Here is a 23,432-nt window from a genome sequence, read left to right on the forward strand (position 1 = left end):
CTTGGTGACTATGGTCCCAGCTGCCTTGAGATCATTGACAAGATCCTCCTGTGTAGTTCTGGGCTGATTCCTCACCATTCTCATGATCATTGCAACTCCACGAGGTGAGATCTTGCATGGAGCCCCAGGCCGAGGGAGATTGACAGTTATTTTGTGTTTCTTCCATTTGCGAATAATCGCACCAACTGTTGTCACCTTCTCACCAAGCTGCTTGGCGATGGTCTTGTAGCCAATTCCAGCCTTGTGTAGGTCTACAACCTTGTCCCTGCCATCCTTGGAGAGCTCTTTGGTCTTGGCCATGGTGGAGGGTTTGGAATCTGATTGATTGATTGCTTCTGTGGACAGGTGTCTTTTATACAGGTAACAAGCTGAGATTAGGAGCACTCCCTTTAAGAGTGTGCTCCTAATTCCAGCTCGTTACCTGTATAAAAGACACCTGGGAGCCAGAAATCTTTCTGATCGAGAGGGGGTCAAATACTTATTTCCCTCATTAAAATGCAATTCAATTTATAACATTTTTGACATGCGTTTTTCTGGATTTTTTTGTTGTTATTCTGTCTCTCACTGTTCAAATAAACCTACCATTAAAATTATAGACTGATCATTTCTTTGTCAGTGGGCAAACGTACAAAATCAGCAGGGGATCAAATACTTCTTTCCCTCACTGTATATATATATATATATATACAGTGGAGAGAACAAGTATTTGATACACTGCCGATTTTGCAGGTTTTCCTACTTACAAAGCATGTAGAGGTCTGTAATTTTTATCATAGGTACACTTCAACTGTGAGAGACGGAATCTAAAACAAAAATCCAGAAAATCACATTGTATGATTTTTAAGTAATTAATTTGCATTTTATTGCATGACATAAGTATTTGATCACCTACCAACCAGTAAGAATTCTGGCTCTCACAGACCTGTTCGTTTTTTTTTAAAGAAGCCCTCCTGTTCTCCACTCATTACCTGTATTAACTGCACCTGTTTGAACTCGTTACCTGTATAAAAGACACCTGTCCACACACTCAATCAAGCAGACTCCAACCTCTCCACAATGGCCAAGACCAGAGAGCTGTGTAAGGACATCAGGGATAAAATTGTAGACCTGCACAAGGCTGGGATGGGCTACAGGACAATAGGCAAGCAGCTTGGTGAGAAGGCAACAACTGTTGGCGCAATTATTAGAAAATGGAAGAAGTTCAAGATGACGGTCAATCACCCTCGGTCTGGGGCTCCATGCAAGATCTCACCTCGTGGGGCATCAATGATCATGAGGAAGGTGAGGGATCAGCCCAGAACTACACGGCAGGACCTGGTCAATGACCTGAAGAGAGCTGGGACCGCAGTCTCAAAGAAAACCATTAGTAGCACACTACGCCGTCATGGATTAAAATCCTGCAGCGCACGCAAGGTCCCCCTGCTCAAACCAGCGCATGTCCAGGCCCGTCTGAAGTTTGTCAATGACCATCTGGATGATCCAGAGGAAGAATGGGAGAAGGTCATGTGGTCTGATGAGACAAAAATAGAGCTTTTTGGTCTAAACTCCACTCGCCGTGTTTGGAGGAAGAAGAAGGATGAGTACAACCCGAAGAACACCATCCCAACCGTGAAGCATGGAGGTGGAAACATCATTCTTTGGGGATGCTTTTCTGCAAAGGGGACAGGACGACTGCACCGTATTAAGGGGAGGATGGATGGGGCCATGTATCGCGAGATCTTGGCCAACAACCTCCTTCCCTCAGTAAGAGCATTGAAGATGGGTCGTGACTGGGTCTTCCAGCAGGACAACGACCCAAAACACACAGCCAGGGCAACTAAGGAGTGGCTCCATAAGAAGCATCTCAAGGTCCTGGAGGGGCCTAGCCAGTCTCCAGACCTGAACCCAATAGAAAATATTTGGAGGGAGCTGAAAGTCCGTATTGCCCAGCGACAGCCCCGAAACCTGAAGGATCTGGAGAAGGTCTGTATGGAGGAGTGGGCCAAAATCCATGCTGCAGTGTATGCAAACCTGGTCAAGACCTACAGGAAATGTATGATCTCTGTAATTGCAAACAAAGGTTTCTGTACCAAATATTAAGTTCAGCTTTTCTGATGTATCAAATACTTATGTCATGCAATAAAATGCAAATGAATTACTTAAAAATCATACAATGTGATTTTCTGGATTTTTGTTTTAGATTCCGTCTCTCACAGTTGAAGTGTACCTATGATAAAAATTACAGACCTCTACATGCTTTGTAAGTAGGAAAACCTGCAAAATCGGCAGTGTATCAAATACTTGTTCTCCCCACTGTATATATATATATATGTGCACACGTCAGGGAGAAGGGTACGAAGTCTGAATTTCCGCCACAGTCATAGTGCCATCTAGTGTTTCGCAGAAAATCAGTTTAGGAAAAAAATATATACTGTACTGAGCATGTGAATTCACAGTAGGACACTCAGCTGTAAACACCGACTTCCTTGTGAGAGAATATGGAATGTATATGGTATCAATATGGTCATATATGGTGACGGATAATGTTTTTTTATGCCTTTGTTCCTTTATTGGACTGCTTTCTTGCTTTTTTTAAATCGTACATTAGTTTGGTGCATGTGATAAAAGCTTCCTTTTAAAATCATTTCCATTTTACATTTTATACAGTTAGCTATCCCATTCTGAGCCAGTGAACAGCAAGGTGATTGGGAATCATTATAAATACTAGTCAGAAAAAGTACACATTTACACCAGACACATTTTTCTTCTATAATTTTATTGCATTTCCTCGTAAGATAACATGTACAGCCCAAACACAAACAACCATGCAGGCGTCCATGTGGATGCCATGTTATGAATGCAAATCATACGTCTGTTGTGGACTGAATCAGGGAGTCTCTTAGGCCCACAGAGGCATGTCAGCGCACAGCTCTTGGCTCTGGTCGGTGACGGTCATCACGTCGATGTTGATGCTGTTGGAGGTGAACACGTTGTACAGCTCCTCCAGTTTCTCCTCAGAGAGGGTGGGCTCTCTGCTCAGGATCCAGGCAAAGTCCGCGTGGAAGGTGCCCAGGATGTCCGTGCAGCCGTAGACCACGGAGTAACCCTCGTAGTCGGTGGACAGCACCCAGTAGTTGCCGGGGGGAGAGTCTGCAAGAGATGAGAACATATATTCAAATACATTTAGTAGTTTGTTAACGTTAAAAAATATGGTCCATCCTCCCTTTCCTATAAATATTGTTACGAAACCCAGAGCTAGCCTAAGGATAGTGTTGCACTCTCTTTGTCTAGGGGTCCTAGGCCTACTTAGCTGGTCTGTAACCTGAATGAATGTGTGCATTTATGTGAAAGATCTGCAGACGCGCCTTGGTGTTGAATATACAGTTGAAGTCGGAAGTTTACATACACCTTAGCCAAATACATTTAAACTCAGTTTTTCACAATTCCAGACATTTAATCCTAGTAAAGATTCCCTGTCTTAGGTCAGTTAGGATCACCACTTTATTTTAAGAATGTGAAATGTCAGAATAATAGTAGAGAGAATGATTTATTTCAGCTTTTATTTATTTCCATTCCCAGTGGGTCAGAAGTTTACATACACTCAATCAGTATTTGGTAACATTGCCTTTAAATTGTTTAACTGGATCAAACGTTTCGGGTAGCCTTCCACAAGCTTCCCACAATAAGTTGGGTGAATTTTGGCACATTCCTCCTGACAGAGCTGGTGTAACTGAGTCAGGTTTGTAGGCCTCCTTGCTCGCACACGCTTTTTCAGTTCTGCCCACAAATTCTCTATAGGATTGAGGTCAGGGCTTTGTGATGGCCACTCTAATACCTTGACTTTGTTGTCCTTAAGCCATTTTGCGACAACTTTGGAAGTATTGCCCATTTGGAAGACCCATTTGCGACCAAGCTTTAACTTCCTGACTGATGTCTTGAGATGTTGCTTCAATATATCCACATCATTTTCCTTCCTCATGATGCTATCTATTTTGTGAAGTGCACCAGTCCCTCCTGCAGCAAAGCACCCCCACAGCATGATGCTGCCACCCCCGTGCTTCACGGTTGGGATGGTGTTCTTCGGCTTGCAAGCAACCCCCTTTTTCCTCCAAACATAACGATGGTCATTATGGCCAAACAGTTCTATTTTTGTTTCATCAGACCAGAGGACATTTCTTCAAAAAGTACAATCTTTGTCCCCATGTGCAGTTGCAAACCGTAGTCTGGCTTTTTTATGGCGGTTTTGGAGCAGTGGCTTCTTCCTTGCTGAGCGGCCTTTCAGGTTATATCGATATAGGACTCGTTGTACTGTAGATACTTTTGTACCGGTTTCCTCCAGCATCTTCACAAGGTCCTTTGCTGTTGTTCTAGGATTGATTTGCACTTTTCGCACCAAAGTATGTTCATCTCTAGGAGACAGAACGCGTATCCTTCCTGAGCGGTATGATGGCTGCGTGGTCCCATGGTGTTTATACTTGCGTACTATTGTTTGTACAGATTAACATGGTACCTTCAGGCGTTTGGAAATTGCTCCCAAGGATGAACCAGACTTGTGGAGGTCTACAATTTTTTTCCTGAGGTCTTGGTTGATTTCTTTTGATTTTCCCATGATGTCAAGCAAAGAGGCACTGAGTTTGAAGGTAGGCCTTGAAATACATCCACAGGTACACCTCCAATTGAGAAGCTTCTAAAGCCATGACATCATTTTCTGGAATTTTACAAGCTGTTTAAAGGCACAGTCAACTTAGTGTATGTAAACTTCTGACCCACTGGAATTGTGATACAGTGAATTATATGTGAAATAATCTGTCTGTAAACAATTGTTGGAAAAATTACTTGTGTCAAGCACAAAGTAGATGTCCTAACCGACTTGCCAAAACGATGGTTTGTTAACAAAAAATGTGTGGAGTGGTTGAAAAACCAATCAATCAATCAATCAATCAATTTTATTTTATATAGCCCTTCTTACATCAGCTAATATCTCGAAGTGCTGTACAGAAACCCAGCCTAAAACCCCAAACAGCTAGTAATGCAGGTGTAGAAGCACGGTGGCTAGGAAAAACTCCCTAGAAAGGCGAAAACCTAGGAAGAAACCTAGAGAGGAACCAGGCTATGAGGGGTGGCCAGTCCTCTTCTGGCTGTGCCGGGTGGAGATTATAACAGAACCATGCCAAGATGTTCAAAAATGTTCATAAGTGACAAGCATGGTCAAATAATAATCAGGAATAAATCTCAGTTGGCTTTTCATAGCCGATCATTAAGAGTTGAAAACAGCAGGTCTGGGACAGGTAGGGGTTCCATAACCGCAGGCAGAACAGTTGAAACTGGAATAGCAGCAAGGCCAGGCGGACTGGGGACAGCAAGGAGTCACCACGGCCGGTAGTCCCGACGTATGGTCCTAGGGCTCAGGTCTCTCAGTTGGCTTTTCATAGCCGATCATTAAGAGTTGAAAACAGCAGGTCTGGGACAGGTAGGGGTTTCGTAGCCGCAGGCAGAACAGTTGAAACTGGAATAGCAGCAAGGCCAGGCGGACTGGGGACAGCAAACGAATTTTAATGACTCCAACCTAAGTGTATGTAAACTTCCGACTTCAACTGTACATGTGCCCAGGGAGACAGCAACCTTACCTTAGTCCAGGGCCAGCTCAGTCTTTCTTGACGTCTTGGTCGTCCAAGCAGATTGTTATTTGTTCAGATGGTGACGAAACATGAATATGTACAAAAAGGAAAAATACCAAAGGCCCAAACTAAACAAACCCATCAGCCTCACAGCTCTATCTGCTGCTTCTCTGACTGACCATCACCTTCATAAGGCAGAACCTGATGTGCTTATCAACCAAGGCTCAGCATTTGGACAAGGTTGCTGCTGCCCCCTGGGGGATGGAGTGTGGGAGTGTATCCTGTCAATGTGTTTGCCTAACTGTGTGCTAACACTACACCACCTACTACATAACACTATACATATACATACACATACAGGCCTCAGATCAGACACGAGTCAGAAACAGACAACATAAGAAGTCAAATGGACTTATATAGGTCTACCTCACAAGAATGTTGAGACAAATATATTAGACTTGAGGTGTGTTTACCCTTGAAGAAGGTGACTTGCAGCTTGGCAGGCTCAGAGGGGTCCTTGGCCTTAGCATAGCCAGTGATAGCACTGACCGTGTTATCAGCACTGAGAGAAAAATGGAGAGAGAGGTTAGAGGTTAAACACATTCAACAATGGCGTTTTCTAAGGCCTACTAACTCTTGGGCCCCTACTCAATCAATGGCAGATAAAGGAAAACAGCACTTGCACGTTCACTGGGAATGTTTTACGCTATATCTGAGGTGATAACCTTGTTAACCGACTCACCCCCACGTAAGCTGTGTGCATTTTCATTGGATAATGACATCACATCCCACCTGTCCTTCAATTACCATTCTGAGTAAACCCACAGTGCGGTTTTCCTTTAACTGTATTTGATTGAATAGAAGCCTCAGACTTGCGTTTATAAAGGATAGCCTGGTCTCATGGAATGAGATACATTTTACATTTACATTTGAGTCATTTAGCAGACGCTCTTATCCAGAGCGACTTACAGTTAGTTAGTGCATACATAATTTTTTCATACTGGCCCCCCGTGGGAATCGAACCCACAACCCTGGCGTTGCAAACGCCATGCTCTACCAACTGAGCTACATCCCTGCCGGCCATTCCCTCCCCTACCCTGGACGACGCTGGGCCAATTGTGCGCCGCCCCATGGGTCTCCTGGTCGCGGCCGGCTACGACAGAGCCTGGATGCAAACATTGAATTTAAAGGTGAAGTCAGAGATGCATGAAGTAAACAGCAATATCGGCTCGATGTCCAACAATAACTAACAGCATTGAAGCACGAGGCAAAACTTCTCTGTTGTTTCAGATCCGGCAGCTATCACGTCGTAGCTATGGACGCTATCGTGGCAACGTCATATCGATGAAGTCTCAGTTTAATGTACAAAAATGTACTTAAAAAAAAAACGTTTTAACTTGATCTCTTTAATGTACATACAGCAGCTCCCTGTTGAGGACACCAACGACTCCGGGGCTCTTCAGGGAGTAGGTAGCAGTGGTGCACTCGCCCTTCTGGAAGACGGCAGGAAGCTTCTGGATCTCGTACCACTTGCCCAGATACTGTACCAAAGACAAAGGTCAAAGGTTATATGACAATGTTATGCTATGGTTCCGGACATTATTATGAGCCTTTCTCCACTCAGTAGCCTCCTGTGGAATACAGTGTTACTCAAGTAATGACACTGTTACTACAATGCTACTGCACATGCATAAGAGCAACTTCATATACAGTAATAAAAGTTAGGTATAGTCACCTTGGCGGCATCGAAGTTAGCTTGGACGGGGGGGTTGGGGACATTTTCCAGGGCGTAAGGTCTGGGCGTTAGCTGCCAGAACCGACAGCAGGGTCAGAGAGAGAACATGTAGAGACTGCATCCTAGATCCTGGGCAGGAACAGACACAAACACACACAGAAAAGCAGAGACATTTTCACCAACTCCATTGGAGGACAATGCAAATTGACTTCGGAAATACAGTACTTAATTAATATCAAAACCTTTTAGGGGAACAGAAAAACATGTTGTATAAGTAATTCTCCTAGACTCGTGGTAAAGCAACTTACATTTTACATCAGAAGTATGTTAGGAATGTAATGCATTGTGGTTAACAACTACAGGCCTACAGAGTGCTTCATTCGTAAGGAAATGTGAAATGGCAGAGCTTAGAGCATCAGAGAGAGAGATAGGGGAATGGGTCCTACTTACCTGTACTTCAACTCGTTTCAGTGATGTTCGGTGGCTTATAGACGCCTATTTATACGTCAAACTCATGAATCATGCGGCTGACGCATCTCCCTCTTTGCTTTCATGTCGGGTTTTCTCAGAACTCAGAATTGAGAGTGTGTGTGTTAGTGTTTGTATTGGGGTGGCGGGGTGTGTGGGAGTGGTTGGGAATATGGCACCTGTTCAAATTAGTTAGAAACAAACTACTGGCTGACTCTGCTAGGGACTGACATGTTATTGGTTTCGGTTGTTACACAAGTGGAACAACACGCCATTTTTGCAGATGCTTTTATTCAAACCGACTTACAGTTGTGAGTGCATACATTTTCGTGTTGGTGACCCTGGCGGGAATCAAACCCACGATCCTGCCGTTGCAAGCGCCATGCTCTACCAAAGTACTAAGTAATAACATGTTAATACAATGTCGTTACTAGTGTAATCACAGTGTGTTTCTACACAGGCAGAAGTGTAACTTGACTTCTTACTACTTTCTTAGATGTTGTACCATTGCAAAACATTGCCAGCATTCAAGCTATGACATTGCCAGCATTCAAGCTAAAACTTTTTAACTGGGGTTACGATGGGACTTATATTGGGGTTGATTTTGAGGACCATTTTAGCGGAATAGAAGACACATTTAATTGTTTTAAGTGACATCCCTAAGGCGGCAGGTAGCCTAGCTGTTAAGAGTGCTGGGCCAGTAATTGAAAGGTTGCTGGATCGAATCCACTAGTCGCTCTGGATAAGAGCGGCTTTTAAATGACTAAACTGTAGTGGATGTATTGTAAGTACATTTTGGAGATGTGTTTCAACATCAAGCAAAGAAAGACATGGAGAGAAATAAACAAAGGTCTACAGTAGCCTCAACAGCACTCTTTAGGGTAGCACCATGGTGTAGCCGGAGGACAGCTAGCTTCCATCCTCCTCTTGGATGATCTTGACTCTTTAAAGATCTTATAGAATATTGATTAATATCTTGTCAGAATTCTGAAAGATCTTGAAAGATCTCCGTTAGGATCATTATAAGATCTTGAACTGTTACAGATCCTCAGATATCTTGTCATCCATTTAAGCACTTTAGTTTGTAATCTTCCTCTCAAAGATCTTGTCAATTCCCTGTGTCTTATTTTATCTGTTTGTTTATAACGAATCCACAGGAAAGGTTTTGCTTATCATGACATGGAGGTTTGTGGCTTAGGATATTCATATTTTTGGGATGTGACCACCTTTACAAACCCTACAAATCTTATTTATCATAAAACAACACAATTGGTCACTACTTGCCTGGTACCAAATGGTGCCAAGTGGTCCTCTTTCGAATGAATACCAAAGAAGTCCGTAGGTTATTGTGCAATTACTATTTTATCATGCAATTTCAGCTATGCTTTTATGTTATGACAGGGGTGAATACAAAACTAATTGCAGTTAATAGCATCTTATATGTTAGAAATTGCATGGGAATATGGTAAAACACAATTATAAACCATTCATTACTTTATTTCTTAGGAATTGGCCTCTAAGGCACAATGTCAAATATGCGGAGGAATAGCGGTTGTCAGGTTGTTAATGTTAAAGAATTTGTTCTCAATTACTTACCTGGTTAAAGCAGTGAATAACAACCATTATTTGCTATTCATGTAAACGGTAAGGATGTGACCCCCGGAGACCGTCAACAGGAGGTAGCGTCCCAGGAGGGGGGGGTACCTTCACCCCTTCATCAAACACGTTCACACAGCGGACCCCCTTCCCCGGGACGCTACCTCCGGTTGACGTCTGGTGGTTGTATAAGGCTGTCAATCATAATTATGCAAGTTCTACATGTAACTGACATCTGTTTAACATACACGGTTGAGCTGTGCGATTACAGGTACCGTATAGGAGCATCATACTGCATGTTGGTTGGGTTTGAGTACAATTATTAGTCAATTAGTCAATTATTATCAGTAAAATTGTCTGAATACTTGGGGTATATTCTGATTGTCTACTGTCTCAAAACGAATTCTTTGTTATAAAAATGTTTTTTAGTGTAGCTACATAACCAAAAATGTAATGATTATGACAAATCTTAAACCGCATCACGACTGCATTATAATGCATTATACATGTCTATGTCTATATATTTATGCATACATTTATAGCCCTTTTTACATCAACATTTCGTAAAGTGTCATCAATACCTTTATACTATTATACAGTGCATTCAGAAAGTATTCAGACCCTTGCCTTTTTCCACATTTTGTTATGTTACAACCTTATTCTAAAATGGATTAAATAATTTTTTTCCTCATCAATCTACATACAAGACCCCATAATGACAAAGCAAAAACAGGTTTTTAGACATTTTAAAATAAATAACGGAAATATTACATTTACATACGTATTCAGACCCTTTGCTCAGTACTTTGTTGAAGCACCTTTGGCAGCGATTACAGCCTCTAGTCTTCTTGAGTATGATGCTACAAGCTTGGCACACCTGTACAGTGCCTTGCTAAAGTATTCATCCCCCTTGTCGTTTTTCTTATTTTGTTGCATTACAACATGTCATTTAAATTGATTTTTATTTGGATTTCAAGTAATGGACATACACAAAATGAAAAAAATAACTTGTTTCAAAAAATTCAAAAAAATAAATAACGGAAAAGTGGTGTGTGCATATGTATTCACCCCCTTTGCTATGAAGCCCCTAAACAAGATCTGGTGCAACCAATTACCTTCAGAAGTCACATAATTAGTTAAATGAAGTCCACCTGTGTGCAATCTAAGTGTCACATGATCTCAGTATATATACACCTGTTCTGAAAGGCCCCAGAGTCTGCAACACCACTAAGCAAGGGGCACCACCAAGCAAGCGGCACCATGAAGACCAGGGAGCTCTCCAAACAGGTCAGGGACAAAGGTGTGCAGAAGTACAGATCAGGGTTGGGTTATAAAAAAATATCAGAAACTTTGAACATCCCACGGAGCACCATTAAATTCATTATAAAAAAATGGAAAGAATATGGCACCACAACAAACCTGCCAAGAGTGGGCCGCCCACCAAAACTCACGGACCAGGCAAGGAGGGCATTAATCAGAGAGGCAACAAAGAGACCAAAGATAACCCTGAAGGAGCTGCAAAGCTCCACAGTGGAGATTGGAGTATCTGTCCATAGGACCACTTTAAGCCATACACTCCACAGAGCTGGGCTTTACGGAAGAGTGGCCAGAAAAAAGCCATTGCTTAAAGACAAAAATTAGCAAACACGTTTGGTGTTTGCCAAAAGGCATGTGGGAGACTCCCCAAACATATGGAAGAAGGTACTCTTGTCAGATGAGACAAAAATTGAGCTTTTTGGCCATCAAGGAAAACACTATGTCTGGCGCAAACCCAACACCTCTCATCACCCCGAGAACACCATCCCTACAGTGAAGCATGGTGGTGGCAGAATCATGCTGTGGGGATGTTTTTCATCGGCAGGGACTGGGAAACTGGTCAGAATTGAAGGAATGATGGATGGCACTAACTACAGAGAAATTCTTGAGGGAAACCTGTTTCAGTCTTCCAGAGATTTGAGACTGGGACAGAGGTTCACCTTCCAGCAGGACAATGACCCTAAGCATACTACTAAAGCAACACTCGAGTGGTTAAGGGGAAACATTTAAATGTCTTGGAATGGCCTAGTCAAAGCCCAGACCTCAATCCAATTGAGAATCTGTGGTATGACTTAAAGATTGCTGTACACCAGCGGAACCCATCCAACTTGAAGGAGCTGGAGCAGTTTTTCCTTGAAGAATGGGCAAAAATCTCAGTGGCTAGATGTGACAAGCTTATAGAGACATACCCCAAGAGACTTGAAGCTGTAATTGCTGCAAAAGGTGGCTTTACAAAGTATTGACTTTGGGGGGGTGGGGGGGGGAGTGAATAGTTATGCACGCTCAAGTTCTGTTTTTTTGTCTTATTTCTTGTTTGTTTCACAATTTTTTTTATTTTGCATCTTCAAAGTGGTAGTCATGTTGTGTAAATCAAATGATACGAACCCCCACAAAAATCCATTTTAATTCCAGGTTGTAAAGCAACAAAATAGGAAAAATGCCAAGGGGGTTGAATACTTTCGCAAGCCACTGTATTTGGGGAGTTTCTCTCATTCCTCTCTGCAGATCCTCTCAAGCTCTGTCAGGTTGGATGGGGAGCATTGCTGCACAGCTATTTTCAGGTCTCTCTATGGGTGTTCAATCGGGATCAAGTCCAGGCTCTGGCAGGGCCACTCAAGGACATTCAGAGACTTGTCCCGAAGCCACTCCTGCGTTGTCTTGGCTGTGTGCTTAAGGTCGTTGAACCTTCGCCCCAGGTCCTGAGTGCTCTGGAGCAGGTTTTAATCAAGGATCTCTCTGTACTTTGCTCCGTTCATCTTTCCCTCGATCCTGACTAGACTCCCAGTCCCTGCCGCTGAAAAACCTCCCCACAGCATGATGCTGCCACCACCATGCTTCACCATAGGGATGGTGCCAGGTTCCCTCCAGACGTGACGCTTGGCATTCAGGCCAAAGAGTTGAATCTTGGTTTCATCAGACCAGAGAATCTTGTTTCTCATGGTCTGAGAGTCTTTAGGTGCCTTTTAGCAAACTCCAAGCGGGCTGTCATCTGCTTTTTACTGAGGAGTGGCTTCCGTTTGGCCACTTTACCATAAAGGCTTGATTGGTGGAGTGCTGCAGAGATGGTTGTCCTTCAGGAAGGTTCTCCCATCTCCACAGAGGAACTCTAGAGCTCTGTCAGAGTGACCATCGGGTTCTTGGTCACCTCCCTGTCCAAGGCCCTTCTCCCCCAAAGTCTCAGTTTGGCCGGGCAGCCAGCTCTAGGAAGAGTCTTGGTGGTTCCAAACTTCTTCCATTTAAGAATGAGGGAGGCCACTGTGTTCTTGGGGACCTTTAATGCTGCAGAAATGTTTTGGTACATTTCCCAGATCTGTGCCTCGACACAATCCTGTCTCGTGGGTCTACGGACAATTCCTTCGACCTCATGGCTTGGTTTTTGCTCTGACATGCACTGTCAACTGTGGGACCTTATATAGACAGGTGTGTGCCTTTCCATATCATGCCCAATCAATTGAATTTACCACAGGTGGACTCCAATCAAGTTGTAGAAACATCTCAAGGATGATCAATGGAAACAGGATGCACCTGAGCTCAATTTCAAGTCTCATAGCAAAGGGTCTGAATACTTATTTCTGTTTTTGCTTAGTCATTATGGGGTATTGTGTGTAGATTGCTGAGAAAAAAATTATATTCAACCCATTTTAGAATTAGGCTGTAACGTAACAAAATGTGGAAAAAGTCAAGGGGTCTGAATACTTTCCGAAGGCACTGAATACCCCCTTCAAGTTAAGTGTTACTGAATACCCCCTTCAAGTTAAGTGTTACTGAATACCCCCTTCAAGTTAAGTGTTACTGAATACCCCCTTCAGGTTAAGTGTTACTGAATACCCCCTTCAGGTTAAGTGTTACTGAATACCCCCTTCAGGTTAAGTGTTACTGAATGCCCCCTTCAGGTTAAGTGTTACTGAATACCCCCTTCAGGTTAAGTGTTACTGAATGCCCCCTTCAGGTTAAGTGTTACTGAATACCCCCTTCAAGTTAAGTGTTACTGAATGCCCCCTTCAGGTTAAGTGTTACTGAATGCCCCCTTCAGGTTAAGTGTTACTGAATGTTGAAAGAAGTCCTGCTGAGGCTGAGGCTGTCCTAATATGGACCATTGGTCTAATGTGGTGTTGTGGCCTGTGTTGTCCTTGCAGTACCTGGGCAGGTGGTTCAAACACCGACCAATCAGCCTGTGCTTAGCAAACCTTTGGAAAAAATTGTGTTTGATCAAATACAAAGTTGTTTTACAGAAAACAAATTAACAACAGACTTTCAGCATGCTTATAGGGAAGGGCACTGAACATGCTCGGCACTGACACATTATCTCCTGGCTCAAAGTTGAGGAGAGATTGACTACATCACTACTGGTCTTTGTGCGAGGTGTTGATGTGTTGAAGGTACCGAACTGTCTGTTCAAGCAGTTGGCACACAATTCGGACACTCATCGGTACAACATAAGACATGCAACCAGACGTCTCTTTACAGTCCCCAGGTCCAGAACAGAGGTTGGAAAATGCACTGTATTAAATAGAGCCATGACTACATGGAACTCTCTGCCACCCCAGGTAACTCAAGCTAGCAATAAAACCAGTTTAAAAAAACGGATAAAACAACACCTTACTGCACAAAGGGGACAGTGAAGAGACACAGCCATTTTATATATATTGTATTGTAATTTGTACTGTACTATGTATTAGACCTAGATATTGTTTGTATGTACTCATATGTAGGCTATGTGTGACGTTTTAAATGTATGTATTTCAGTCCTTGACTAATAATGTTCTGTACTATGTACTATGTCATGTTTCATGTGGACCCCAGGAAGAGTAGCTGATGCTTTTGCAGCGGCTAATGGGGATCCTAATAAATACCAAATAGTAGTAATGGTAGTAGTAGTAGTAGTTATAGTAGTAGTAGTTATAGTATAGTAGTTAGTAGTAGTTATAGTATAGTAGTTAGTAGTAGTTATAGTATAGTAGTTAGTAGTAGTTATAGTATAGTAGTTAGTAGTAGTTACAGTAGTAGTAGTTATAGTAGTAGTTATAGTATAGTAGCCGTAGTAGTAGTTATAGTATAGTAGTTAGTGGTAGTTACAGTAGTAGTAGTTATAGTAGTAGTAGTAGTTATAGTATAGTAGTAGTAGTAGTAGTAGTAGTTATAGTAGTAGTAGTAGTTATAGTAGTAGTAGTTATAGTATAGTAGTTAGTGGTAGTTACAGTAGTAGTAGTTATAGTAGTAGTAGTAGTAGTTATAGTATAGTAGTAGTAGTAGTTATAGTAGTAGTAGCCGTAGTAGTCGTTAAAGTAGTAGTAGCTATATTATAGGATTATACTATTGCTGTAGGCCTATATAATACTACTAATGTGACAATAATGTTATAAAAGGAATAAGTCAAACATCATTGTTTTTTTGAGGTATCCTCTCTTCTCTACTTCAGGTACTCACCCTGATCCCTACTGGGTGCTGTCCACCGACTATGACAGCTACACCCTGGTGTACTCCTGCACTAACTTTGGCGGCCTGTTCCATGTGGACTTTGCCTGGATCCTGAGCAGAGAGCGTTCCGTCCCAGACGAGACCCTGGAGGAGCTGCACAGCCATCTCACCTCCAAACGCATCAAGAATGACAAGATAACCATCAGCGACCAGAGCCCCAAACGCTGCACTGTCATGCCTGAGTAACAAAGAAACTATTATTTATTTGTTACTACTAGTACGGCATCCATGTTAGGAAGTCCCTCAGTTGTCAGACGAAACTTGTCAGTTGTCAGTCCAGACTTTGGTCCAAAAGAAAAGTTTTTCTTTCAAATATTTTGGAGCTATTGATTGAGCCTGTCTGGAGAGCCAAATGTGCAGGGTTTATACTTTTAGGACAATTCCATTGGTTAAATAGAGCCAGGCAAGCTCAATCAAGGGCTTAAAACATACAGTATTATTTTCTGTCAACAGATTTTGATTCTGTCAACAGAGAGAGAAGTGTAGTAGTGGTTGTCATTCATAATATCGATGGAGGGGAGTTGGAATGATGCTTTAAGTCATTTAACCTCTTATTAAATGCCTGCATGCAAAGACTTGTATGTTTGTTACTGAAAATCATAGCTTACGTCTTATATTCAAGTTTGACATCCTCCAAACTGTTGTTTAAATTACAAATATGACTGTGTGGAATGACCTTGTTACAACAAATTGTTTAGTAAATACCTAGTAAGGTCTGCACTGCAAAATAGAGTGCTACTCAAAAATGTCCCAGTGAACTGTACTAAAGAAAAGAGCAGACAAGACAATGTCTGTGGGAGGTAAACAATTAATGACCACCGAGCGCCGTTAAGTCCTGGAAATCCCCCCAAGAGTGACATGAACATTTCACGACAATGTCCCAGAGAGGGCTGTCCGTCACAGTCCGTCCTATTCCATCCCGCCAGATTGGTTAATAACATTTATCCTGGTATGTCCCCCATGACTCAAATTTGCTAATTGTTTACTTTCTGTCAGAAATAAGCCTCGGGATGCTACAAAGACGTTCATTCATGACAGAGACTTCAGTGTGGCATGACCCAGGAGAGAGAAGGTTATCTTATAAATACACATCCTGAGTTGACCAGATATCCTGACCAGAGAGACAGAGGTAAGATGTGCTTTTCGCTGTTGTATGGGATTTCATATAAAGATAAATGTTTCGAATGAATGAACGCTATCAATGTCCAAACGAGAAAACTTGTTTGGGGAGTTCAAATGAACTGTAGAATTTGGTTTGTGCGATAGCAAGTGAAATAAGGTAGAGTTTGCTGAATATCTTTGTCATGTGAGACGAAGAGACTAACACCAGGGACTGGGAAATGAAACAAATATGATCTCTATATAGCTGTATATTTACAAATAGCATAGAACTTAAAATAACCCAATGATTGATGTGTGTTACATGGTTGATGCTGAAACACATTTATATTGATTTTCTTTTTGTTGTTGTTGTTGATAATCTTTTTTTTCTGTCTTGAAAATGTGACTAATTAGGGGAAAGTGTGAGTGACATTTGCCGGCCATTTTAAGACAGATATCAGAGATACTGTATGTTTTGCGTTTATGACAGATAGAGATAGTATATGTTTATATTTTGCATTAAATTATGAAATGATGGCCTATGAGTCATCTGTCCTCCATTTCTCCATTTACCATTTTAATCGACTATGAAAAAAAGCTGTCGAGATCGAATTTCCTGTGGTTTGCTCTCTTTTACCATCTTTCTATTTGTAAAATGGATAACAAAGCCTACAACAACTAAGGCCAGTTTCCCAGACCCCAATTATACCTATTCCTGGACTAACAACCTCCCCAAAGATGGTCTATTATATTGACAAGATAGTCAAGTGACCGCCCTAACAATGGAAATACATGTCCTCAAAGATGGAAGGCAGGCGGGAGGAGGCGAGATCAGGTGGGACCATTCTAGCCAATGAGAGGGCAGATACACGTGTGAACAACAGGCCCTAGAGATACTGTAGATAGAGGATTCATCTTTGTATCTGTGTCGTTATAGATCTGTGACAGCATGGGCAGCGCCATTGAAGCGATCTCCATTTTAAAGTAGTCAATTTTCTTCTTCTTCTTTGACTGATTGCTCCAAACTCATAGGAATCTCCACCCAGTTGACTACTTTAAAATGGAGTGGAAGCCCTCAACTTAAATTTCCATGCTAAAAATATCTCTATGAAAACAGGCACAATTCAAAGTTGCCAAAAAGCCAAGTGCGTCCACTTATATCAGTGCATTTGTACCACAGGAGACTGCTGAGGAGAGAACGGCTCATTGTAATTTAAGGTGCCACCGGCTGCCTGTGATTTGTAACAACGCAACCATTACGAAACTTATATTCGATCAAATAAGCCTCATATAGCAAATTTGCAATTAGCATTATATTCGTGAACAGATTTTGGGCGGAGTAAAACCTCTCGCTTCGCCTCTTCCTCTGTTGTCCCTCAGATTTTTTTGTAAGCTTTGTTTTCTCTGTTGATTGATTGTCATTATTTTCAGGTGACGGCTGCCCTGTAACCATGACGCCATTGTTTGCCCTCATCTTGCCTCTCCTCCTCCTCCCCCTCGTCAGTACCCAGGTACCCCACTGGGGGCCTTGTCCGGAACCAGCCGTCCAGCCCGCCTTCAGCATAAAAAAGGTACCAACCCCCTGCCTGACCAATCGGCACAGATAATGTACCTGCCAATCATGGATGGCCAGCCAATCATATAAATTATTATTATCATCATGAACATATCACAGTGAATGTCACATACTAAATCTACCTGTCATACCAGATGAACACTAAACACTACACTAGTCATGGTCTCTTAATTTTCTAACTTGTCTAGCACTTTTCATTACAGAAGAAAATCCCAAAGCGCGTAAAAGCAAAACAAACAAGCACAACAACATGTTAAAATGTGAGATTGAGAATTTTTGAGTGTGTATGTGTTTATTTACCCGTGGTTCTAGTTCATGGGTAGATGGTTTGAAATCGCCAAACTGCCTGCCCAGTTTGAGAAGGGGAGGTGCATCGAGACCAACTTCTCCATGAAGGCTGATCAGACCATTAGAGTGGTCAGCTCTGAAATGTTGTGAGTAGATTACGTACACCTAGGATTGCAAAATTCCGGTAACTTACATTTCCCAGTTTTCCAAAAATGCTGGAAGATTCCGGATTTCCTTCTTATTTCCTCCTAATTCTGGAAAACCTTCCACCAGAATTTCTGGAAAAAACTGGCAATATTGGGAAAGTTACTGGCATTTTTCAACCCTAGATACACCTGGATTACATAGACTTTTATCCTGAACAATGTTGTTGTTTGAAAATTCATAGTAGTGGGCCATACATTGGGCAGCAGGTAGCTTAGTGGTTAAGAGTGTTGTGCCAGTAACCGAAAGGTCACTGGTTCTAATCCCCGAGCCGACTAGGTGAAAAATCTGTCGATGTGCCCTTGAGCAAGGCACTTAACCTTAATTGCTCTGGATAAGAGCGTCTGCTAAATGACTAAAATGTAATGCAGTTTATTTCAGTTGAAAATCAGCTCATTTCAGTTGCCATACAGTTCTTTCTGTTTAAATCCTTTGATATGAATCTAATGCTTTTGACCTTTTGGTGACCTTTGACAGAAAGGGAGAGCTAAGGACTATCGAGGGGACAGGAGTCACGGAGGACTTGAAGAACCCAGCCAAGTTAGGCATCAGCTACTCTTACGGTGAGCATTATGATAAGCTGTTACGACGTAACTACAGTAGAGCAGGCCAACCAGGGTTGTGTTCAGTAGGGAGAAACTGTATTAAATAGGGAGGTACTGCATTAAACAGGGAGAAACTGTATTAAATAGGGAGGTACTGCATTAAACAGGGAGAAACTCCATTAAATAGGAAGGTACTGCATTAAACAGGGAGAAACTGTATTAAATAGGGAGGTACTGCATTAAACAGGGAGAAACTGTATTTAATAGGGAGGTACTGCATTAAACAGGGAGAAACTCCATTAAATAGGAAGGTACTGCATTAAACAGGGAGAAACTGTATTAAATAGGGAGGTACTGCATTAAATAGGGAGGTACTGCATTAAACAGGGAGGTACTGTATTAAATAGTGAGGTACTGCATTAAACAGGGAGGTACTGTATTAAATAGAGGTACTGTATTAAATAGGGAGGTACTGCATTAAACAGGGAGGTACTGCCTGCACTTGTCCTACACCTCATCTAGGGCAGGAGTGTCACTGCCCAGCTCCAGTCCTCAAGGGATACTAGTATAATTTCAAAACATGCGTTAAGGTGTCTGTAATAGAATAAATGTGACTAAAACAAATGTAGACATTAATAAATGCATTTCTATAGCTTCCTAAATATTTTTGACAATGGTGGGGGAGTGTCAAGGTGGAGGGGCGTTTGCTTCAAAAAAGCAGCCCGTCCGTCATCTAGTGTACATGTAAATCATTGAATAAAACAGGGAGGTGGCTACTACCTGAACTTGTCCAATGAGATTTTGTTTTGTTTTCGGTTGCAAAATCTTTTGCTACAGTGTGCCCTACTGAACATGTGTGTGGACTTCCCAGCTAACAAATGACATTCATTGGTCAACATCGTACCAGAATAATAAACAAAAACTAGAAAGATGGCAGCCTTTAAGAACAAACTGAGCAGTAGAGATCACTCACCACGGAGTTCTAATGGGAGGGGTTGTTTTTTCAAAATCAGGAGATGTCATGAGTTGGACCCGTTAGCCCATATAAACAGAACAATATCGAATAACAACCAAAGGCCATCTCATCCCACTTTGTTGATCTTGACATCATTTGAAAGGGGTAATTTCAATTTTCTGCAGTTTGAAGGAGTCATCACGACTGTAATCACGTTATAATCTGTGGAATAAACGTAATCAAATCAAATCTTATTGGTCACATGCGCCGAATACAACAGGTGCAGACATTACAGTGAAATGCTTACTTACAGCCCTTAACCAACAGTGCATTTATTTTTAACAAAAAAAGTAAAAATAAAACAACAAAAAAAGTGTTGAGAAAAAAAAGAGCAGAAGTAAAATAAAGTAACAGTAGGGAGGCTATATATACAGGGGGGGTAACGTTGCAGAGTCAATGTGCGGGGGGCACCGGCTAGTTGAGGTAATATGTACATGTGGGTAGAGTTAAAGTGACTATGCATAATGTGATCCTGTGGTTGTTTCCCATCTCTGTCGATCCTGTGGTTGTTTCCCATCTCTGTCGATCCTGTGGTTGTTTCCCATCTCTGTCGATCCTGTGGTTGTTTCCCATCTCTGTCGATCCTGTGGTTGTTTCCCATCTCTGTCTCTCTAACAGTCCTCCCCTACTCGCCTTACTGGGTCATCTCCACTGACTATGAGAACTCAGCTCTAGTCTATTCCTGCACCGATGTCCTGCGTCTGTTCCACATGGACTTTGCCTGGATCCTGGGGCGTACACGCACCCTCCCTGCCGCCACCGTCGACAAAGCCAGGGAGATCTTCACAAGCAGCAACATTGACGTTAGCCGGATGGTCGCCAGCAGGCAGCAGGGCTGTGATAAGACCCTCTGAGAGATTGAATACAATTGGATAGAGTAGAACTTCATAGAATTTTCCCACAGGGAAATTTGGTTTGCAACAACATAGTATGCAAAAGAGATGTTGATGGAAGAAAGTAATATAGTTTCCCTCATCTGTGTAATAACATGTTAGCTCGGCAAACTTCAGTGACATTCCATTCATTATTCAGAGGAATTGTTAGAGGAAAATAATGTACAGTAATATTTTGTCAGAGTTTTATAATGCTTTTTGTTTTATCATAACAAAAAAATTTAGATATATATTCCAGTTACATTACGTTATCTTAAATCATATGACTGGAAATTAATTGTTGTGACCTAATTTAAAATGTTTGTCACAAACTGAAAACATGAGTATTCTCATTAGAGGCAATAAAAGTATAAGGAAATCAATATCATGTGAGTTTGATTGATCTTGGACAGATGTCTACTGCCACCTTGTGGCTACTGTAAAAAGAGAACGCCTGATAAATGCACGAGTCTTAATATGTTCCTAACATATTAACATTGTTGTAATCCATCATATGGTCTCATTCAACATAGTCTTAAACTAAGCTAAATACAAAGTCAGTGTAAATGTGCATTAGAAGGCATTTCTATAGCTCCTATGCACTCAAAGGTCTCCGGCCACTTTACTATTTTGCATGCGCGTTCCTTGTCTCCACATCGGATATATTTTTATTTTACACTGCATCAACCCGGCGACGGCTGCTAGCTAGCAGCTAATTTGCTAAACATTCAAGCGCTCAATTATTTAATTCATTTATGACAATTAAAGGCCAATCATACTCAGCCGTGATGAAGCCAGCAGTCGACGAGATGTTCCCTGAAGGAGCTGGGCCATACGTGGATCTTGATGAGGTTTGCAAACATTTGTTATGCTTCAGAATTGCTAGTTAGCTTGCTATGATAGCTAACGTTAACGTTACGTATTAGCGAGCTACTGTAACTAGTTACATTTACTCTGAATGAACTCACACGAGAAGTAACCAAGCTCTATTTGGTGGTTGTAGGACGTTTAAGTTAGCTGGAGATTCGATTAATAATCACATTTATTGAATTTAGCCAGCACAGCCTGGTAGCTAAATAGCTAGCGCACCGTTGTCGTCTTCTTCTTCAGTGGGGTTTATCGGCGGTTGGCATCCAACGTTATGGTGCATTATCGCCACCTACCGTACTGGAGTGTGGGCCAGAGACAGGGAGAAACTAAATCCTACCTGCCAGCCCCGTTGTTCTTCAAAAAGATAACAAAATATTTTAGACTATATCTAATGACGTTCTACTAAATATACTCTTTAAACTAATTTCCTGTATCACCTTCACCCTCATACTAGATCTCAGCCTCTCTCTTTCCCTCTGATACTGCCCACACTGTAGCAATACATGCTCCACAGTCTCTGTTTCCTGGCAATAATCACACGTTCCTGTTGGATGCTTTCCTATGACATTTAAGGTCTTATTCAACTGGCTGTGTCCCACCCTTAATCTTGTAAAAATAGCCTCCTCCTTTCTGTCCCTTCCTGCCGTCCTCCCCTCCCCGACTTTCCTCTGTACTTGAAATAAATGCCTGCCCTTTAGTATCTCTATTCCACTGCTCCAGCCATCTCTGCACCATCACTGTCCATATCAGGCTTTCTGCCTTGCTCATTGAAACTACAATATCAACATCTCCACTACTAAGTGCTTGTTTAGCTAGTACATCAACTGCCTCGTTCCACTCCACCCCCACATGGGCTTGGACCCAAGTAAATCGTATCTGTATACCCATCTGTCTAATCCTGCCATGGGTTTGTAGCACCTCATAAAGCAGGTCTTTGTTTGCTATGTGAGCTAAAGGACTGGAGACTCATTAACACTGCACATGAATCAGAGCAAATAACTACTCTGTCTGGCTTGACTTCCTCCACCCACTGCAAGGCCAACAGTATGGCCATGGTGGATTTACAGGAATAGCTACCGTTGGACTAAACTCCCTTCCATACAGTCCCATCTCCTTCGCCTGGGCATTACCCACCCACCCAAAGCTCGTGTTCTGTCTTCGCTCATGTTCCCAGCATGCCTGTAAAATCACTTTCGCAGGATGAGACACCCCATGTCCCTGTAGGTTGACCCAATAAATCAATGCCAGCTGCTGTCTCCTAATCTGCAATGGCATATCGCCCATCTCCACCTGTAGTGCAGCCACTGGGGAGGTCCGAAACACCTCACTACATCAGTCTAGTATCAAAGTATACCCCAAGGAACCTGAAGGCCCCCACCCTCTCCAAGTTTCTCCCATATAACCTCAAGCGTACCTAATCTCCCACCTTCCTCCAGGTAAAAAACACTGAGTTTTCTCTACAGAGAACCTGAATCCCCACATTAATGTCCACTACTCTACCTCATCAATTGCTTCCTGTACCTTCCTGACTATGAATGGCATATTTCTTCCCCTCTTCCATAAGGCCCCATCATCTGCAAATTACGACCTCCCAATATCCGGCCATAACTGAAAGTAAACATAATTGATCATGATTGAGAACAACAGAGGACTAATCACGCTCCCCTGTGGTGTACCGTTATCCACCAGGTAGCTGCCTGATAGAGACTTCCCCACCCTCACCTGGATAGACCTTCCAAACAGGAAATCCTTTATCCAGTTTACATTCTTCTTCCTACCCCCATAATATCAAACTTGATTAACAACCCCTCCTTCCACATCATATACCTTCACATCAAAAAAGACAGCTACGACAGTCTCCTCTCCGTAACCATACGTTCCATAATCTTACATACATTTGATGTTAAAGCTATTGGCCGATAGCTTGTTGGCCTCGTTGGGTCCTTCCCTGGCTTCCGGATTGGTACCATTACTGCCTCCATCCAGCTGCCTGGTAGTTTCCCCTCCTCCCACACAATACCTTATCCAGTGCCTCATCACTAAGATGGGCC

General features: G+C 42.2%; 1 protein-coding gene and 1 pseudogene across 2 annotated transcripts; one reads left to right on the forward strand and one right to left on the reverse strand.

Annotated features, from left to right (window-relative positions):
- Nucleotides 1-2,736: 2,736 nt before the first annotated feature.
- LOC311146356 (apolipoprotein D-like) lies at nt 2,737-21,420 on the reverse strand (annotated as a pseudogene). The gene is made up of 5 exons: nt 21,291-21,420; nt 7,333-7,461; nt 7,017-7,138; nt 6,071-6,159; nt 2,737-3,129 (listed from the first exon to the last, which is right to left on the reverse strand). The product of its transcript is annotated as an apolipoprotein D-like (transcript).
- On the forward strand, nt 15,937-21,301 carry apoda.1 (apolipoprotein Da, duplicate 1). Its single transcript, XM_084182843.1, has 5 exons — nt 15,937-16,039; nt 17,443-17,582; nt 17,900-18,021; nt 18,557-18,642; nt 20,258-21,301. Exons 1-5 carry the CDS (start codon nt 15,964-15,966, stop codon nt 20,491-20,493), a joined length of 660 nt encoding a protein of 219 aa, XP_084038969.1. The 5' UTR covers nt 15,937-15,963; the 3' UTR covers nt 20,494-21,301.
- Nucleotides 21,421-23,432: the final 2,012 nt, after the last annotated feature.

Source organism: Coregonus lavaretus (genome assembly GCF_964263955.1).
Source record: "Coregonus lavaretus genome assembly, chromosome: 19".
Lineage (NCBI taxonomy): Eukaryota > Metazoa > Chordata > Actinopteri > Salmoniformes > Salmonidae > Coregonus > Coregonus lavaretus.

Excerpts from the sequence above, each read along its gene's own strand:
- apoda.1 (XM_084182843.1), top strand. The coding sequence starts at position 15,964 with ATGACCCAGGAGAGAGAAGGTTATCTTATAAATACACATCCTGAGTTG. Across the intron at positions 17,583-17,899 it reads CCGCCTTCAGCATAAAAAAG|TTCATGGGTAGATGGTTTGA; the intron begins GTACCAACCCCC and ends CCGTGGTTCTAG. Across the intron at positions 18,643-20,257 it reads AGGCATCAGCTACTCTTACG|TCCTCCCCTACTCGCCTTAC; the intron begins GTGAGCATTATG and ends TCTCTCTAACAG.